At 39.7% G+C, this 18,412-nt stretch overlaps 1 protein-coding gene across 1 annotated transcript; it reads left to right on the forward strand.

Annotated features, from left to right (window-relative positions):
- The first annotated feature begins 385 nt into the window (after nt 1-385).
- Nucleotides 386-12,183, forward strand: crabp1a (cellular retinoic acid binding protein 1a). The gene is made up of 4 exons (XM_053484213.1): nt 386-615; nt 4,205-4,383; nt 9,834-9,947; nt 11,833-12,183. The coding sequence occupies exons 1-4, from the start codon at nt 543-545 to the stop codon at nt 11,881-11,883; spliced, it is 417 nt and encodes a 138-aa protein (XP_053340188.1). The 5' UTR covers nt 386-542; the 3' UTR covers nt 11,884-12,183.
- The last annotated feature ends 6,229 nt before the right edge of the window (nt 12,184-18,412 follow it).

The raw sequence follows: 18,412 nt of genomic DNA on the forward strand, positions 1-18,412 counted from the left end.
CAGATCATCTCGTTCTAGTTCAAATACCTACAATAGGGTGATGTGATATGGCCCATTGAGAAGCAAGCTTTAATCTTAGCACAATTTGCATAGATAACATGGATGGAAAGCTATTCTAGTAATTGTAGTCTATTGTGAAAAGTTAGATTGTTTGTATAGATAGAGATTCTTAATCCTCTCTGTTTATGCCTTTGTGTTCAGCTCAGCCTAAAGACCCTGAAACAGGCTCATTAAAATGCACTCATCAGACAGCTCACTGCTCTCAGACGAATCGGTGAATTTACATCTTGAGCCGTGTTGGTCGTGAGAGAGAGAGAGAGAGAGAGAGAGAGAGAGAGAGAGGCACAGGGACAGAGAAGAGTGACTGTGGTGAGCAAAGAAGACAGTAGAAGCAGGAGAGAGAGAAAGAGAAAAGGAGGGGCAGGGAAGGAAGCTAGTAAAGGAGGGAGACAAGAGGAGCAAAAAAGCAGGAGAGAGAGCATAAGAGAGAGGGAGCAAGAAGAGGTTCTCTGTCTGAAAAAAAAAAAACCTGCCTGAAGAAAATGCATCCCAACTTTGCCGGCACCTGGAAAATGAAGAGCAGTGAGAATTTTGATGAACTTCTCAAAGCCATGGGTAGGATTCATCTTCTGTCGTATTCTCGTATTATGATCGTATCATGACGCTGACACAAATCAAACATTCCTACTGGAAAATCAAATGTGTGCATCTTGATATCAGTTAGTGTGATAAGCGACTGATGCATGGATTTCAGCCGGAACAGGCGTCGCTTTTATACAGCAGAAGGGCAGGCAGTAGATCGAGGACTAATTAGTGATGGTTTTCATTAAAAGTAGATCAGAACAGGATGGACCCAGGGCTCTGATGATTCTCTCTAATTCTGTTGCTTGGTTTAAAAAAATGCTTAAGGTTTCTGCAGGAGAGTTCTGTTAGATCAGTCCCCTGAGTAATCAGAGCTCTCGAGACAGTCTGTGTGAAACTGGGTCAGTCAGTTTTCTGCTATAGATTTTTGCTCTTATGCATTAGTGTATACTGACGCGTTATTATTTTCATGTTGCACAGTCATGTGTGACACAAGACGCATAAACGAGGCCTTTAGTTAAGAGAAAGACTTTAGTTATTATATGATTAAAGATATGATAAAGGATTACAGGGGAATGAAGCTTCCCCACCCTTGTTTGAGTAGAACGGCAAAAAAAAAAAAAAAAAAAAAAATTGATAGAAATTATGACAATAATAATACAGTAAATTAATACAGTTTCACTCTAATTTTTTGGAGAAGTGCTTTCATTAAAAATGCAAAATGGTTTTCTTTAATAAAGACAAGTGCAACCTGTTGGAATAATATTTTAGATCATTTACTGGCTGTATTGTGTAATGGAAGTTTGACAAAACCAAAACACTCAAAATGTTAGTGTTATAATAAAAAAGTACAAAATGAAAATGAAATCTGAACAGTTTAACCAACAGTGGTTTAGACATCAGGAAATTAATATATTCCCTGAAAACTTATAGTTCTACATCTCTGAACCCCACTCGAGTGTCTAGTCTAGCTTGCAAATCTGACTTGTGTAACTATTACTCCTGCTTAACTAAACAACTTACAAACCACAACTATGAGCATCTCCGAATGGGTGTGAGTTCGTCACCAGAAGAAAAATGTTTAATGCTGTTTTACCTCTTAGCCCTTCAGAAATGCAAATGAAATTACTTCTCAGATTCAAATCTGCAAAAGATTGTGCTCAGAATGCTGTTACAGGGCACTGTAACACGATGTTTTAGGTTTGTGTGTGTGTGTGTGTGTAAGCATCAGGTAACATCATCACAGCAGTGTTCATATATTGACGAGGCAGATTGCAAGCGATGGGATTAAGGCTCATATATAGCTTTGGTATTACCTCATGGCTCAGAGAGGCAGCATCCATGTCAACTACAACATGAAATTCACTGACTTGCTGCATCTGAAATGTCGTGTTAAAAGAACCTCATCGTTATTGTCAAGTGCACAGACAGGCTGCTCTAGAATATAAAAAATAAATCCAAAGTTGTGTCCAAACTTTTGACTCTTACCGTACATGACAACATCTAGGAAAGTAAAAATATCTTGAATAGGTATTTGTTTATAAGGTCATATAAGATTATACATCAAGGTCATTTACATATATACGGTGTATTTCTGGTTTAAAATGTTCTTATTTAAACGGCAGAGGATTATGTATCTTTCTAGCTACACGATTTAAAGACTGAAAAGAACTAATTAGAAATAGGTTTATTAATGCTATATTTGCTTTAGAACTCTACTTCTTATATTTACATTTTCACTTGATGTAAGGTTTTTTTTGTGTGTGATGGCACACTTTTGAACGAAATAATATTATAGCAGCAACGTTGTTTGATCTACAGTATATCAATGCTGTTAATAACACGATTTAACTTAAGTGGTCCTTTAAAAAAAATTCTTTTTATATATAAATATTAATTATTACAAAATATTTTTGGTAAAAAAATCTGGATTTTTTTTTCAGCTTTGGCATCAAAATCTGATCTGAAAATATATGACGTTTGTCTTTAGTACAAGTCTAGCAAAAATAATATTAATAACTAAATATAGGAAGTAAGTATGCACAAAATGTCCTGTAAAAAATAAATATAATGTATATTTACAGTATATACTGTACATTTATGTAATTTATATAGTTGGACTATATAAATTACATAACATATATATATAATATATAACTTTATATATGTAAAAGAGGCTTTCAAGTCAGACTGGCTTTTTACAGTAATACAGTTATGAGATTAAAAACTCTCTTTATGTCTCTGTATAATCCCCTGCTATATTAAGGTAGCATATGAAAAGTTTTCTCAGTATGCCAGAGCCATTATCAGACTGCCTGCTTCACATTTAAAATGCTGGCCTTCCAGGAACTTCTTAAATGGCACAAACATGGGGAAATGGCTTGGAGCGAGATCAGGGATCTGTACAGGGATATGTGGCTAGAACATCCAGCCGAGTTCCTGCAATGTGCATCTGGTGTTGGTAGATGATTGTGTGCACAGTTCCCACAGAGAGATGTGTCTCCTCTGCAAGTTGCCAACAAATTATCTGTTGATTTTCAAGGTTTAGGCATTTTGGCGTTCCACTCAGCCCGCAGGAACGACTGCAGTGGGTTCTGAGCCACCACAGCCGGGATCGCCATTCATGGATGTACGGCCTTTTTTAAAACCTCTGCCCCATTCAAATGTTAAGAGTCTCATCACTGTATTGGATCGGAGGGGTTCTGTAGATATCAATCAGTTTTACGTCTTCATTCACGAGAAAATTCCAGTTTGACTTGAAAGCTCCTCATGTTATGCACACTTGCCAGGTTACTAAGGATTATTGATTGAATATTGATAATTATTGATAATGATAATGATTTCATATCAATATTTACAAGTACTGAAGCCTAGCTTTTTGTTTATAAAGGAAAATGTTTAAGAAAAATTTAAATGTCATCCCGGTTTCTCATCTGGCTAAGAAATGCATCACATTTTACTTAGTCAAAGTTACCATTTGCATTCGACTGTGATTAATGCAGATCTCCACAACACAAATCCTGAAAAACTGCATAAACACAGAAATAAACCTTTACGTTAATACCATACCCAGGTTTTTAGTTCAAATGAGTTCATTATATCCACAGCATTTAAAACCAGACCACAGAAATCCAGATTCGTTAAAAGCCAAATCTTATCCGATTGTGTCTCACTGACAGTCCAGGCAGAGTTTATGGAGCTGTGGGTGAGATCAGCTACATACAAAATACACATTTCCCACTAGGGTCCACTGGTGCAGAATGAAGCAGCAAAAAAAAAAAAAAAAAAAAAGAAGAAGAAGAAAGAAAAGCAAAACAGAGCTTAAAAATGTGAAAACAGTTTTCTGTGAAAACATCCATGCTGTGAGACAATCCTACCAGCTCTCTCACACTCTGCCTAAACATTGCAACATCACATTCTTACTACAGAAGGTCTCATACTGTAAGTGAAGCTTTCTGTCTGTTACCCCCGACATGACACTTTTGAGAATTATTATGTCTTTTTTTTTTTTTTTCTTTTGGTGCAACTGCTCTCCATTGGTCATAGTCAAGGGTGGGGTTGGGGTCGGGTGAGTTCTCTGGGCAGAGGAGCTTGTTCTGACCCTCATGCTGTGCCCTGTCAGGCGTGAACGCCATGCTGAGGAAGGTGGCTGGGGCGGCTGCTGCCAAGCCTCATGTGGAGATCCGGCAGGATGGAGAGCAGTTCTACATCAAGACCTCCACTTCGGTGCGTACCACGGAGATCAACTTCCACATCGGCGAGGAGTATGACGAAGAGACGGTGGATGGCAGGAAGTGTAAGGTACACTGTGAGAAACTTACATAAGAGACTTGCAAAAGGGGGTGTGTATCTCCAACAGCATTGCAGAACATGGTTTAATGATGATGCTTTAGCTGCTTTTTCTACTTATTAACTTAATATCATCAGTACCACTCTTATAGGAACGTTAATACTCTTCAACCAGTTGTGTCCTTATTTTAAACATATCTTACCGAACACCTAGGCTGTTTATAAGCATATGCGTTCTCATTTCATTCTCATTATTCACCATCGCTAAAGCATCCATTATCCCTGCATTCCAAGTTCCAGCTGGTAAACAGGTCACTTTGCCTTTGGTATATCTTCCATAAACAAAAAGTAAAAGGGGTCATAAGTGGTGAACGTGTTGGCCAAGTTTACGTTGGTCCATCCATCCCAGTGCATCGGTTTGGAAAGAGTGCGTTCAAGAACTGATGATCAGCTGGACTCCATTCTGGTGGAGCCCCATAAAGGAGCCCTCTTCAGTATGCAAACCACTTAATAACTGAATGTACTCTATTTGGACCTTAACAGTACAACTCTTTAAGCATCTGTAATTCTGAGAGCATAGATCCACTGCTAGACGTTTATCCCTTATGAAAGGTTCTGCATTTAATATTCATATCATGCTTCAGCATTATTATTACTCTCCACAGAGCAATTTAATACACTTTAAATATTCCTCTTGATAAATAGATTTCATGGTGTGGTACAAGTGATGAGAAAAAGATGTAGAAAGACTAACCTGAGGTTGGGATGTGGAACAACACTGTCATGATGCATTTCTTAATGAACACTTTGCCCTCCAGAGGATTATTAAATACAGCTGTGGATTCTTCACTGCTAGAGTCTGGTCATATATTCCACTCGTACAGTATATTTTAATGAATCATTAAAGAAATTTGATCAAAGAATATATTTTGAGCCTCAGACTCTTTAATAAAAAATCAGCTTAGGTCATTTGGGTTTCCTCAAAGCTTTTGCCGCCACAGTAAATCAGTCTGTTAGTTCGTTTGATGCGAAATTTCCCCATCTTTTGAAATTAAGATGTCTAGAAACATCTCTGCATGTAATATATCAGTATTAGACTCTGGTGTGTTTAATGCAACACTCACTCACTCATTGTCTACCCCGCTTTAATCTGTATACAGAGTCCAGAGGAGCCTGAAGCCTATCCCAGAAGACTTAGGGCATGAGGCAGGGTACACTCTGGACCCAATCCATCACACATATGCACACTCACATGCTCATTCACACACTACAGGCAATTTGGGTAATCTGAATGTCTTTAGACTGTGGGAGGAATCCAGAGCACCCGGAGGAAACCCACCCAATATGGGGAGAACCTGCAAACTCCATGCACAACAGACCTCGGGCGGGAATCGAACCCTGGACCCTGGAGGGGCACAACAGTAATAGATTAAAAAAATGTTTAAAAAATCACTAACTTTTTTTCTTTAGTTTCCTGTCAAGATATTTGACATTTTTCTGGCAAAAACAATAACATCAAAGAAAGAGACTAACTCGATGTCATATTGTATGCATGTCATATATATTATTTGTGTATTTATATATGAATCATGCATTATAAAGTTAATCCAAAATCATGACATCGACAATCTCAAAGCAAGCACAAACCCAAAGGATTGGTTTCTATGAAGCCCGCTGAAGGACAATATTATTCTGACATATATATATATATATATATATATATATATACATATATATATACATATATATATACATATACATATACATATACATATATATATACATATATATATATATATATATATAGATAGTGTGTATATATATATATATATATATATATATATATATATATATATATATATATATATAAACACACACACAGTATACAGTGTGTACGCAGTTTTTTATTATTATTATTATTATTATTATTATTATAAATTTCCATTAACACTTCAGAATCTGCTTTTCTTAGAAGAAAAAATAAAAGAATAAGAAAGGTAAATGTGTGTGGAGACTTCAGGAGAGGCATCCAGAGAACTTAAAGCTGAACAAGAGCAACGTTTGAGCTTGTAACCTTGGATAAGTTTAGAAGCATGTGTATGAGATGATAATATAGAAAATATCAAAATATATATTGGAATTGTGAAGTCGAGTACAAGTACAGAATAAGAGCATGTAAGAATCAAAGACGCTCCTTATAAACCCTCCTGTTGTGTGAGGACAGAGAGCTTTCTCTATTACACCGTCCTGTGTCGGGCCACTGTGAGCGTCCAGCTTTGTGCGTCTGTCCCTGGAGAGGCTTGTGTTGCTGGTTTTGTAGACTTAAGCCTGATGATCGACATGCTTTTCAGCTCAGCGCTTTTATCACACTGCTCTATCTCCAGGGAAGTGTCTGCCGTGTGCTCTGCTTTAGTTTGTGTCGCAGTACGTCTACATTCTATGCACTACATCTGTGCTTCTCTGTAGACGGCAAACTTCGTCCTCGACCTGACCGAAATAAAACTGGATATTTGATTAGTGACATGCGATGCAGTAAATCAGTGACATGTAATACGTGAGAGCACCCCTTCCAGGGGTTTGTTTTCCTTGGTCGCGAGTCTGTAGACGAGCATACTGTTGGGAATAGTACCATTTCCCCTGAAGCCAGAATTTGAGTAACGAGCTACAGCTACGCGAGTGTGCACACACAATCACACAGAGGGAGTTCGAGTAATTCAGATGCATCACACCAGCAGATGTCTTTTGCAAATCTGATCTCAACAGGGCAGAGCTACTTGTCTAATCATCCCGCGCTACCACTCTGAGCGGCTCTGATTTTTATTTCCGAACTGTTAAAACATCCATCATAACCTTAAACAACAATTTATACAGCCTTATTGTCTTTCCACTTAGGAGGGACCGAAGGCACAGGAGTTTGACAAATGAAGCTTTTTCTTCCCTGGCTTGTTGCTATAGAGACAGACTTTAGATGTGTTCACCTGCAGGATGAGAGGAGAGGAAAAGAGTCAGTTTATCATGGACGTCAACGAGTAAAAGAGCCAAACAACCAAAAGACTGAGAACTAAACATCACCACTATGGTTTTTTTTTATGCATTTGGGGGATTATTAATGTGTTTGTGCCAGACATGAGCAGATGAATCAAAGAGAGAAAGACTTGAACCGGGGATAAACTACACGATTTTAGATAGGATAGATCTTTGTATAGGATTTAAAATCATGCAGAGTTCATCCTAGTCTGTGCCAGTCAGTACAAGTTGGTCTAGCAAGTAGGCACAGGGATCTGTAAGTATATGAGAGGTACAGACTCAAACCAGCAAGCGTGTGAGAACTGTCTCCTCCCGACACGAGTCGAAGTAGATCAAACGTCTGATCTATCAGAGCCGAGTCTGGGGGCTGTCACATAGTGTACAGTGGTTGCCAACCCAAATGGGTAATGAGCGCCATCAATAGCCCATGAACACAGAACAGACGAGATCATGGGTAGGATGAAGGAAACAAAGCGGACTTCTAAATTCACACAACTACATGTAAAATAATATATAACTACATGTATATTTGCCTGTTTTTTTTTTCATTCTCATTACAGTGTGATGGTGGTGTTTCTGACAATTTGCGTGCCTGTCTTGCATCCATGTTTGTTCGTTTCTTCATTTTAAAAGTTTACTCTTGCTTTTTCGGACTTGGAAAAGGAAAAAAAAAAGAATTATGCATTTAAATGTATGATCGACCGTTTTCTGAGTCATCATAAAAAAGTCTCTGGATGCCAGTCAGTTTATGTATATTCCCCGCCTTTCCACAATCTGTTGTTAAAGTTATTTAGTGTATCCTCAGCTTTAAAGTCACATAAGCCTCAAGCAGATGTGCAACTATTAGATCATGTTGCACTTTATAAATTCCTCAACTTACAATATACTCTGCATCACTTCTGCGGGACTGGCGTCTCGATTCGAGACTGAGCTCATTTGCTGAAGATTACTCCCTACAGGTTCAGCATGTATTCATATTCTGAGCTGAAGACACAAGTCTTTTCCATGCTCCACACAGATGATGTCTGTGATTCAGAAGTTCCACTTCGCTCGCCGGTGTAGATTTATAGATACACTCATAATGGCTAAAGCAAGCGGCTCCTGGCAGTTCTTCCCCTGCGTGCCATCCGAGCCCTGCGACCGATCCAGAATGCTTCTGCACAACCGGATTTCAGTCCCCCACCCCACCTCCCCCTCATCACCCCATTGCCTTGTTTTGGTGCCATTCCTTATTTCTCCCTCGTTCTCTCTGATCTCTGCTACACCTTTGATATGGTGATTAATAATTCACTCACACTGCAGCTCTGTGAATCGCTGTCTACCGGCTGTCACTTCAATTGGCTCTAAAGCTAGAGTAACGCTTTATTCAAAGAGTTTAAGTGCCTGGAATGAGGATTTATTGAAGTGCAAACGTCTAAGTAGTTTAACACACAACCACGGCCCAGGCCAAGATTCATTAACACTGGGGACTGTTGCACATCCTTAAAAATTCACACAACTTGCACAAAACTTTGAGCAGATGATGCTTGGAGCTTAAGGTTGGGATATAATAACTTAAATCCCTACCACCTCGAGTCATACTAATTTGATTCTGGAAATGTACTACAGTATGATGCTTTTCGAAAGAGTTTGTAGTTATCAGTTAATTCTCAGAGTTAAATGTCCGGCAATTCGTTCAAATTTGTATTTATTAAAACTAAATTTGGACTAGTTTAATTACCAGACCTTTAACCCATAGAACAGCCGAAGCAGCTGTCTTCAACCGGGTTCGAGACACATGATGGTCATGGAGAGCCACTATTGCCACCCTAGAATAACGAGTACTGAGGGGAGTCAATATCTTAGAAAGTTATGGATTTAAAACGATCATGTCCAACTTGCACCAGTTTCTTTTTCATTTAACCCCTCACCCAAGCCTACAGAGCATCCATCCTGTTTAACAATCTTGGTATCACAGCAAACCCCAGGGAGGAATTCCTTCCTGTCCCAGACAGCTGCTTGTGGTCTGAGGGATGTTCCTTTCACATATCCATGTTTAGTGCTTGAAGCGTTCTATAATAATCCAGTCTAGACCAGGGATAAACACTATTACTAAAGCTACAATCTAAAATATGTGCTAAAAAAAGAAACAAGCCCCAGGTGACGATGGCCAGCGTTAGCAATCAGGGCATTGGGGACATGCTGCTAGAGACATCCGCCGCAAGGGTCTGAAAGGACACGCAGGACAACACAGGAATCTGAGCCAAGAGCTGAAAGGCCATCACTGCAATACTCTGTAATGAATCCTGTCTCCCTAATGCCCAGCCACAGACATGCCATCCATTACACGCAGGCTTTATTGCATTAATGAGGGTGTCTAAACTGACTGCTAGCACTCCAGTCATAGTTATTGCTCTCTGTTGATGATGTCTCTGTATGTTCCATTGTGTTTGTAGAGCTTGGCCACTTGGGAGACAGAGAACAAGATTTACTGCAAGCAGACGCTGGTAGATGGTGATGGGCCCAAGACATACTGGTCCAGGGAGCTAAAGGGGGATGAACTCATACTGGTGAGCATGCATGGATGGATGAATGGATGGATGCATGGATGGATGGATGGATGCATGGATGGATGGATGGATGCATGGATGGAGTTCCAGTTGCTGATGAGCAAAATAGGTCTACATTTCCCAACCCTAAACTCAGCTCACACCAATCATCTCAAACAAAAATTGTGAACGTTACAGATTGTGTTTATAAATTTACACAACACCTGACAAACTCTTTTGATCATTTAAAGTTTAAAAGCTTTGCCTGCTTTTAGACATCTCCAAAGCACAACTTTGCTTGGTAAAGAATTATCTGCCAGCTTTTTCTCAATGCCTTAATCTGCACTCAGATGGCTGTCATACAATTATAGAATTCCAAAGACGTTAAAGGATTTGCCCAGTGGTTATGGAGCAACACCGAGCCTTCCAAAGAAAGAGAGAGAGAGAGAGACAGACAGAGAGAGAAGACAGAAATAAACCCGGTGCACTCTGCAATCACCCCGAAGCTAGGCAAAGAGCCAGAAAACACATTCAGGAGCTCCACTCAATCACCTCCCAGCAGCATGAGTGAACTGTTTAGCAACCTTTACATGAACTTTCACTCAACCCCTTGGAAAGAAACAACACTCCCTATTCAGCCATTGATACACCAGTCAATGATGATGTTGAGAAGAGAAGCCGACAGAGCAACTAAGCAAGGTTGCTTTGACAGATTAGTTAGAAGCCGATTTAACATCCGGGATACTTGAGGTGGTCAAGCAAAAAAAAAAAAAAAAAAGCTACACAAACATATACTCTTTGTGATTTTTGAGAATTTGTATGATATAGGAGGATTGAAATGAAATAAAATTGCCAGTAAGATGACAATTATACTTAGTGAACCTGAACTTCACCCTGAATTTGTGTTTATGGACTAAGAAAGAGGAGAAAAATGATACTGCAGTGAATAAGCAGAGGTAAGGAGCATCACTTCAACCCTTGCAATTCGTAAATTTAAATGCGGGTTAAATGCACAAAAAGAGAAATTCATCTTCACATAAAAGCACTTCATCCTGGTCAGGGGTGTGGTATTTCCTGGGAAAACTGCGTGTAGATTGTGAGAATTCACCCTCATTCATACACTCGTCCCTCCTATGGGTCATTCAGCACAGCCAGTCCACCTACTGGCATGTTTTTTTGGGGATGTGGGAGGAAAGCGGATAACTTGGGAGGAACCTCAAACAACACAATGAGAACATGCACAGAATATTTTCCCCTTCGATCCCTAGCTTCACTACTTCTTAATGTATTCTTGACATGTGTTCTTGTCCAACCGAAAGCATTTGCCTGTAAATTTTAAGCTGATGTCTAGAAGCCATATGGAGTTATGGTGCGAAAACACAGACTGGATTATATGAAGGTTGGGCTGATCGTGACCATCAGCCTCCAAACCAGACTAAGTCCTGGAATGTGCCAATGCGTCCAAATGAAATAGCAGCCTGTTCATCATAGATGTTCATAGGCGTCTAAACGAAGCACAAAGCATGGAGAAATTATGAGAAAAAGGAAGAGAATAAATTCTAAATAAATACAATTAAGCTTTCTGATTATGCTCGTCTTTGGGGGTTCATAGTTAATCTAGGGCACATTTCCATAAAACATGCATGCCTCATTACATTTTTAGAAAGCATAAATTAGCCAAAGACAATGTACGCGTCTCTCTGTTTTCAAACTGTTTTAAAGTAGACTTTTAATGGTGTGAAGCTGCACTCATGCTGATCGTGACCATTTTTACGCCTCTGTTTCAAGCAGCTGCTGATGATGTCTGAGGTGGCACTCTGCCAAAAAAACACACACAAAAAAAAGGTTTTGCTTGCTTTTTTAAAAATTTTTTTTTTTTAAACCTTTTCCCCCCGGTTTCTCACAGACATTTGGAGCAGACGATGTGGTGTGCACACGGATCTACGTACGGGAATAGTGCTTCAGATTTCATCGGCCAGTCCTGAAGCATCATGGTGAAATCCAACATCCAAGAGACCAAATCCCTCCTTATGTCAATCAACAGTTCTTCAGTTTACTGTGATGTGGGATCAGAACAACATGTTCATTCATCTTAATCTTCTCTTAACTGGCCAATTGTGCACTTCCACTTGTGTCTTCTAGCTGTGGTTATGTGCTAAATATTCATCCAGTAGTCTTTTTTTTTAGCTGTGCATTTTAGTGGTATTGCAGACAAACACCAACAAAAAACAGGAATAAAAGTAAAACACAATCAAAAGCGTGTGCACTGTGTGTTTGAGTTTAACACATTTTATTCAAAAGTATTACTATGAAATGAAGCATGTCAAGGTGAAGCTCATTTTTCTATAACAACTGGAATGATGTAAGCTGGAGTCTGGAATGATGTAAGCAAAATGGAAGGTATTGTTGGGTGTTTCCAGTCTGCAGTGGTCAGGACCTACAACAAGGACAGTGAGCCATCGACAGGGTTAAGGGTGCAAAATGCTCCAATCCCAGTGACCTGCTGTAGCATGCATTTGTGGAAACAGTGATGTTTGGTTATAACAACACTCACCTACACAATATTATTGAAGTGGTTTGAATACTACATCTGATCACTCTACAGTACCAGTCAAAAATTTGGACAGGTTTGGATATATTTTCTACATTCTAGAACAATACTGGATCGTTTCAAAACTATGAAAAAAAGAACATATGGAACCAAACACGTTTAAATATCAGCTGTTCTGAAATAGTTCTTGCAAGAACAGTATTGTTAAGTGCATTTGCAAAACCCCATCAAGCATTATGCTGAAACTGGTTCTTCTGCAGAGGAGAAGCTCGTTTAGAGTGACCACCCTCAAAAATCACCAGTTAACAGCACATCGGATTACAGGCCGTTATGAAGGCTTTACAGATCACGAGTAGCAGACACATCTCAATATTAATTGTTCGATAGGGATTATTGCATGTCTTACACACTTTCAGAATTGTTTTACAGTTTAAAAGGAAATAAAAATGTAATTAGAAGGTGTGTCCAAACTTTTGACTGGTAATAAAGATGCACTATGCTCAAGGATGAGACATGCTTAGTTCACGTATATCACGTCACAACTTTTTTTTAAATGGTACTTTAACTGTCTAACTTGCTGCTTAAATAGAATTAGATTTTGCTTTTTATTTTAACATTTCCAATATACGAACACATTTGAACACAGATGTCAGCACCTGAAGGATTAGCATTGTTTTCCTGACCTTAAACATGTTAAAATTATCTTGCAAGAAAAGAGACTTTCTGTCTGGCTCAGGATGCTGTCGTAATTGAGCCAGCAGCGTCTCTCATACAGCACTGCAACAATTACTCAGTCTGGGTCTCTCCCGAAGCCTCAGGCAGGGAACAGGGTGAGGATGGAGAGAAAAAGATGAAGCATGCTAATAGTAGTACCGGTCATTCATTACTCTTTCTGCCTCACAGACCAAAATAGATAAAGACAAACTTAATAGTCTTTCATTAGATAACTTGATTATATTTACCTACAGAGAAAAAAAAAATGGATCGGTAGATTTGTCAGTGTTTAATTCTGTAATATTAATTCTTTAATTAATTGATTCATTAATCAGTCTGGCTTATCCTGGTGGTTCTGGATCCGGAGCCTGTCTCAGGAATGCTGCATGTGACATGTGAACATACATTGTACAACCCACCTACGTCATATCACTGTGCAATCACACACAATCACACATGGGGCAGTTCAACGTAGACAGCAAATCACCCAAACCAATGCACACAGTGAACTTCACTCCTATTTCAATACCCAGTTGGAGAAAAACCTCTGTAAAGACTTGATTGTTTTCAGTTGAGTGGGTGATCGATGAGCTTTTTTTTTTTTTTCTCCTTTGGGCTTTCAATAAATTAATACGGCTCTGCTTTGTCACACTCCCTCCTTCTTGCCTTGGCTTTGCCTTTAGGTTTCCAACCAAAATCCATTTAAAAATATATTAAAATGAAAACACTTGGGTGGTCGTCGTCGTGATCATCATCATTATAATACAGTCCTTTTAGCTTCATCTTATGTTCAGACAGGAAACAGGTCCGAGTAGCTACAGTGTACTATATAGTGTACTATATAGTGAACTCTTTCTAGTGGACCACACAGGGACATGAATCCAAAAGATAACTACAGACCTGGAGAGAAAAAAACCACCACACATTTGAGTCTGGAGAAGAAACAAATTACAGTCTAAGATGTTTGGGTCAGCATGCATTCCCAGTCTTGGAGCATTAAAGTTCCATTATGGAGAGAATGAGAATTTCTTGCTGGATGAATGAGGTAATGAAAGAGGAAAGATTCTTACAGATTCAAAACACACACAAAGCAATTCTGTAATGCTCCGGGTATATGCCCGTAACCTGCTAAAAGATTCCTACAACACTGACTTGAATTTTAACAATTGCATACTGAAAAAGGCTGTATTAGTTTAACGCCACAATCTACACAACTACTCTGCATGGTCTACTTGACCTCAGTCAGAAACGTGTGCTCCTACATCACTGTCAGAAACAAAACCCTAAGCGCAGAAAATGAATCCATCTTGCATGGAGCTAAATGGCTGTCCTTTCAACGTGTTCACTTCACAAGCCTCAGACACTGCGACATGGTGGACGTTCCCATTAGGCTACAGCGCCGTTGCCATGCTTTCTGACCTGATCGCTGTTGAAAGAATCAGTTTCCCCCCGGTTGCATCTCAATAGCCCTCCCACACGCACCGCCTGTCCCAATGATGAGCCGGGGCCCTGCCGCTCTCCTACTCGGCTGAATTAAGTCATTGTTTTGGCACAGTTGTAGGTAAGCAGAGGGGAATACAGAAACACTGGGCCTTCTGTCAGCCACTCTGTACATACCACGCTGGCTTTATAGGCATGGGAGCTTTTCAGGGGCACCATCATTTGCCAAATAGGCACATATCAGGGCATGACACTACTCCATCCTGGAGTTGTGAGAATCCAAGGTTCTGGCAGGGATCCAAACACATGAGTTAGAAAGAACTCAAAATGAGGAACTCGGAATGTGGTACATGATCTTCTCCAGGCTTTTATTCGTGTGTCAGGACTTGGGGCTGCAAACAGCTTGGTCACTTTTTCCTGGCGTTAGACCATAGAGCTTTGAGAGGGAGATGACAGAGTAATGGCAGCATGCTGGCTTTTCGAACCATGGCTGTGTGGCTGATTGTTTTCAGCCTTCGTTTTTCACATCTTTTTACTGCATAAGCACTTCATTTAGGCAAATGTTGACAGAAAACCTTGTCCTTCCCTTTTAATTGTTTGAACTTAAAACTCTTATCATGGCCTTCCATAAACCAACACTTTGCTGGAATTTTTGCCACGTCCTTCTGACAGAACTAATGTAAATCAGTCAGGATTGTAGACCTCATTGAGACCTGTTTTCACAGTTCAGTCAACACATTTTCTCTGGGAATCAGGTCAGGGCTTAGTGAAAGCCACTCCAATACTTTTCACTTTGTTGTCTTTGAAACCATTCCATTCCTGGAAGTTTGCTTAGTTAATTGTGCTGCTGGCAGTCTCGCCAGCTTGTGACCACATTTTAAATGTTTTATGTTACTATAGCTAAAAAAAAAAAAATTCCTCAAGATGCAACCTATCCTTTGCCAGCAAACTAAGCACATAACATGATGCTGCCACCACCATGTGTCACAGTTGGGATGATATTCGAAAGAAAATAAAGATTTATTATTTCTCCATGATTTCTTCATCTGACCAGAGAATACACCTCCAAAGGCCTGGTTATCTGGTCATCAAAAACACACTTTAGCAGCTTTATTATTTCGGGCTGAGACTAGCAGCTTCTTGTGTGATTGTGTGTGTGTTTAATTTGGTATGTGATGCCTCTATCTGCTCTTTAGCAGTTCCTTTGTTGTCGTCTTTGGGTTTACGTGAAACTTTAAAACCAAAGTTTGTTCATCACAGTGGTTCATTTGTGCCCGTTTCCTTAATTATAGTGTATCTGTTGGGCCCCACTTCTTTTGCATTCGCACAAAGCTGTAAGTACACATGCTTGTGCGATGCTTAGTGTTTTTTTTAGTTGAATGATTTGCTTGGATTTTCCTGTGGAATCGGGGGCAAAAAGCCAATTCATCGAAATGTAGTCAACAGGTCTACTCCCAATGAACTCGTTCTGCCCGGACTTTAGCTCATGGACACGTTTCACATTTGCCTCTAAAATACTCAGTGGTAACTGAGTATTCAGAGTTCATGGTCAACTCAGTGACTGCAAGGGTCCTGGGTCCTGGGTTCTGTGGCTGCAAAATCAAGCCCAACTCATCAGCCCTCCACCACCGTACTTGACCGTGGGTATGAACAACCTTTGCTTTATCTCTCTATAGGACATTGTTCCAGAAGCCTTGTACTTTTTCAGAGGTTTTGTAATACTTAGTCGTGCTTCCGCTTTCTTTTTAGACAGCAAAGACTTCTCCTGAAAGCCCTTCCAAACAAACTGCAATTATTCAGTCTTGTAATTGCATCATCATTGACCAACACTGAGGCCTGTAGGTTGAGGTAGCTCTTGAGTTGTTTGGTATTTCTCTAATATATTTCTATAATAGTCTGTGTTAAAACATTCACTTCTGGGAGGATTGGCAACAGCCTTAAATGGTTTCCACTTTCTGTGATTAATCTCGCTCACTGTAGAACACTTTTGCTTATCGATTAATTAAGGGCTGATAATTAGCAGCACCTTGCTGCAACTGACCCTCTTAAATGTGATAAAGGCAGTAGGGGGCATGGGTAACATTGCCTATGAGTTGTTGTTGTTTTTTTTGTCTGATGTTGTATTTGCCTATTTTTAAGATCAGATTATATTTATTAGGGTTTTACACAAAAATACAATTAAGGGGGTACAAACTTTAGAACACTTTACAACAACACTTGTCCCACAGGAACTCTGACATAGTGAAATAAACCTTTTTCCAATCACATTAACATGGCAGACGCACCACTTGACTCTACAAGAGAAATGAACAGTAACATGAAAACTAAGACTAAATACCTTTAGCATAAACTCTAAGCATCAATCTGTTGTCTCTAATCATCTCTAATCGCTCTAGCTCAGCTCAGAGAGGTAAAAGCGGCCTTGTGTGCTGTACAGGATTAGCTGCTGATTAAGGGGGAGATGCCTAGTCATGCAGAAGTTTGATCCTCGCTGCAATAACACCATCCCTCTCTCATTAGCTCTCTCACCAGGAGATGTCTCGGAGAGCACCTGTCAGGTCGAGTGTTCATCACAGCAAGTGTCTGAGTCATGCCGACTTGTCAGAAGGGCGCCATTTTCACCACTCACTTACTTCAGCATGGTGTTGGCCTTCGGTTTCACCCAACACCAAATGGTCAGTGTGCTGCTTTAGGAAAATAATTAACCATGTTATTACTTACCTTTAAAAATCCTTTAATCCACATAAACTATACCAAATATGTGTTCAACTACATGCTCACCTGTTCAAGTCTTTCATGACATCAATACATCTCTAATCTGTCTGTACATTCAGGAAGAAATTAGAGTTGACATTGCTGATCTAATGAGTAGAGTGAACAGCTTGAAGCATGTGCCTTCACCACAGGTTCCTGCTTTCCAGATCAACATACCCGCACCAGCGTAGTGACTCATGCCATATGGATTAAAATAACAGCTTAGAGAGCACCGTCACTCTGGACACCCTGCTCGCAGAACGCACTGTCTGGACGAGACGGGTGCTGAAGCAAAGCGTCTTAATGCTGCTCAGGCTCGGTTCTCATTTACATAGAGCTCATGAAGACAAAGTTTAGTGAGGCGCTCAAAGGATGGCTTGAGACGGCATGTCCAAATGCTCATACAGAATGTTGAAATGCTACAACGAACCTTTTATTATTAAAAATGTAAAAAGACTTTGTAGATAAAATATCACATCATTCACACAAAGTATCATCACATCACATCGTTTTGTGGTTTTAGTAAGCATTTAAGAAAACATGCATACACACATTTACACTGGTATCCATCTAGGGGTAACTTTTCGCAGCCAGTCCACTACTGGCCTGTTTTGGAACACTAATGAAACCCAAAAGAATCCAGCTTAAGATCAAAGCAGGGACCCATGAATCTGTCAGGAGCCAATGCAACATGCTGCTGGGGAAAAAATCTACATAAAAATAGATCTAATGTTTGTCTAGGACATAATAGTTTAAGGCCAAAAGTTTGTAGAACATCCCATTTAAGATTTAGTCCCTTTTTGCCATTATAAGAACCTGCATTCTTCTGGAAGACTTTCCACCAGATGTTTGGAGCATGGCTGTGGTGATCTGTATGTAATTCTGCTACAAGAGCATTAATGATGTCACAACATCATTTGTTTCACACGTGCTTAGTGGGGTTGAGGTCAAGGCCTTGAAGTGTTAATCTGACAAACCACGTCTTCATGGAGCTCACCTTGCACACAAGGACATCATGCTGGAACAG

Source organism: Clarias gariepinus, chromosome 2 (genome assembly GCF_024256425.1).
Source record: "Clarias gariepinus isolate MV-2021 ecotype Netherlands chromosome 2, CGAR_prim_01v2, whole genome shotgun sequence".
Taxonomy (NCBI): Eukaryota; Metazoa; Chordata; class Actinopteri; order Siluriformes; family Clariidae; genus Clarias; species Clarias gariepinus.

Coding starts and splice junctions, on each gene's coding strand:
- crabp1a (XM_053484213.1), top strand. CDS start 543: ATGCATCCCAACTTTGCCGGCACCTGGAAAATGAAGAGCAGTGAGAAT. Junction 616..4,204: donor TGAACTTCTCAAAGCCATGG/GTAGGATTCATC, acceptor GTGCCCTGTCAG/GCGTGAACGCCATGCTGAGG. Junction 4,384..9,833: donor TGGATGGCAGGAAGTGTAAG/GTACACTGTGAG, acceptor TTGTGTTTGTAG/AGCTTGGCCACTTGGGAGAC.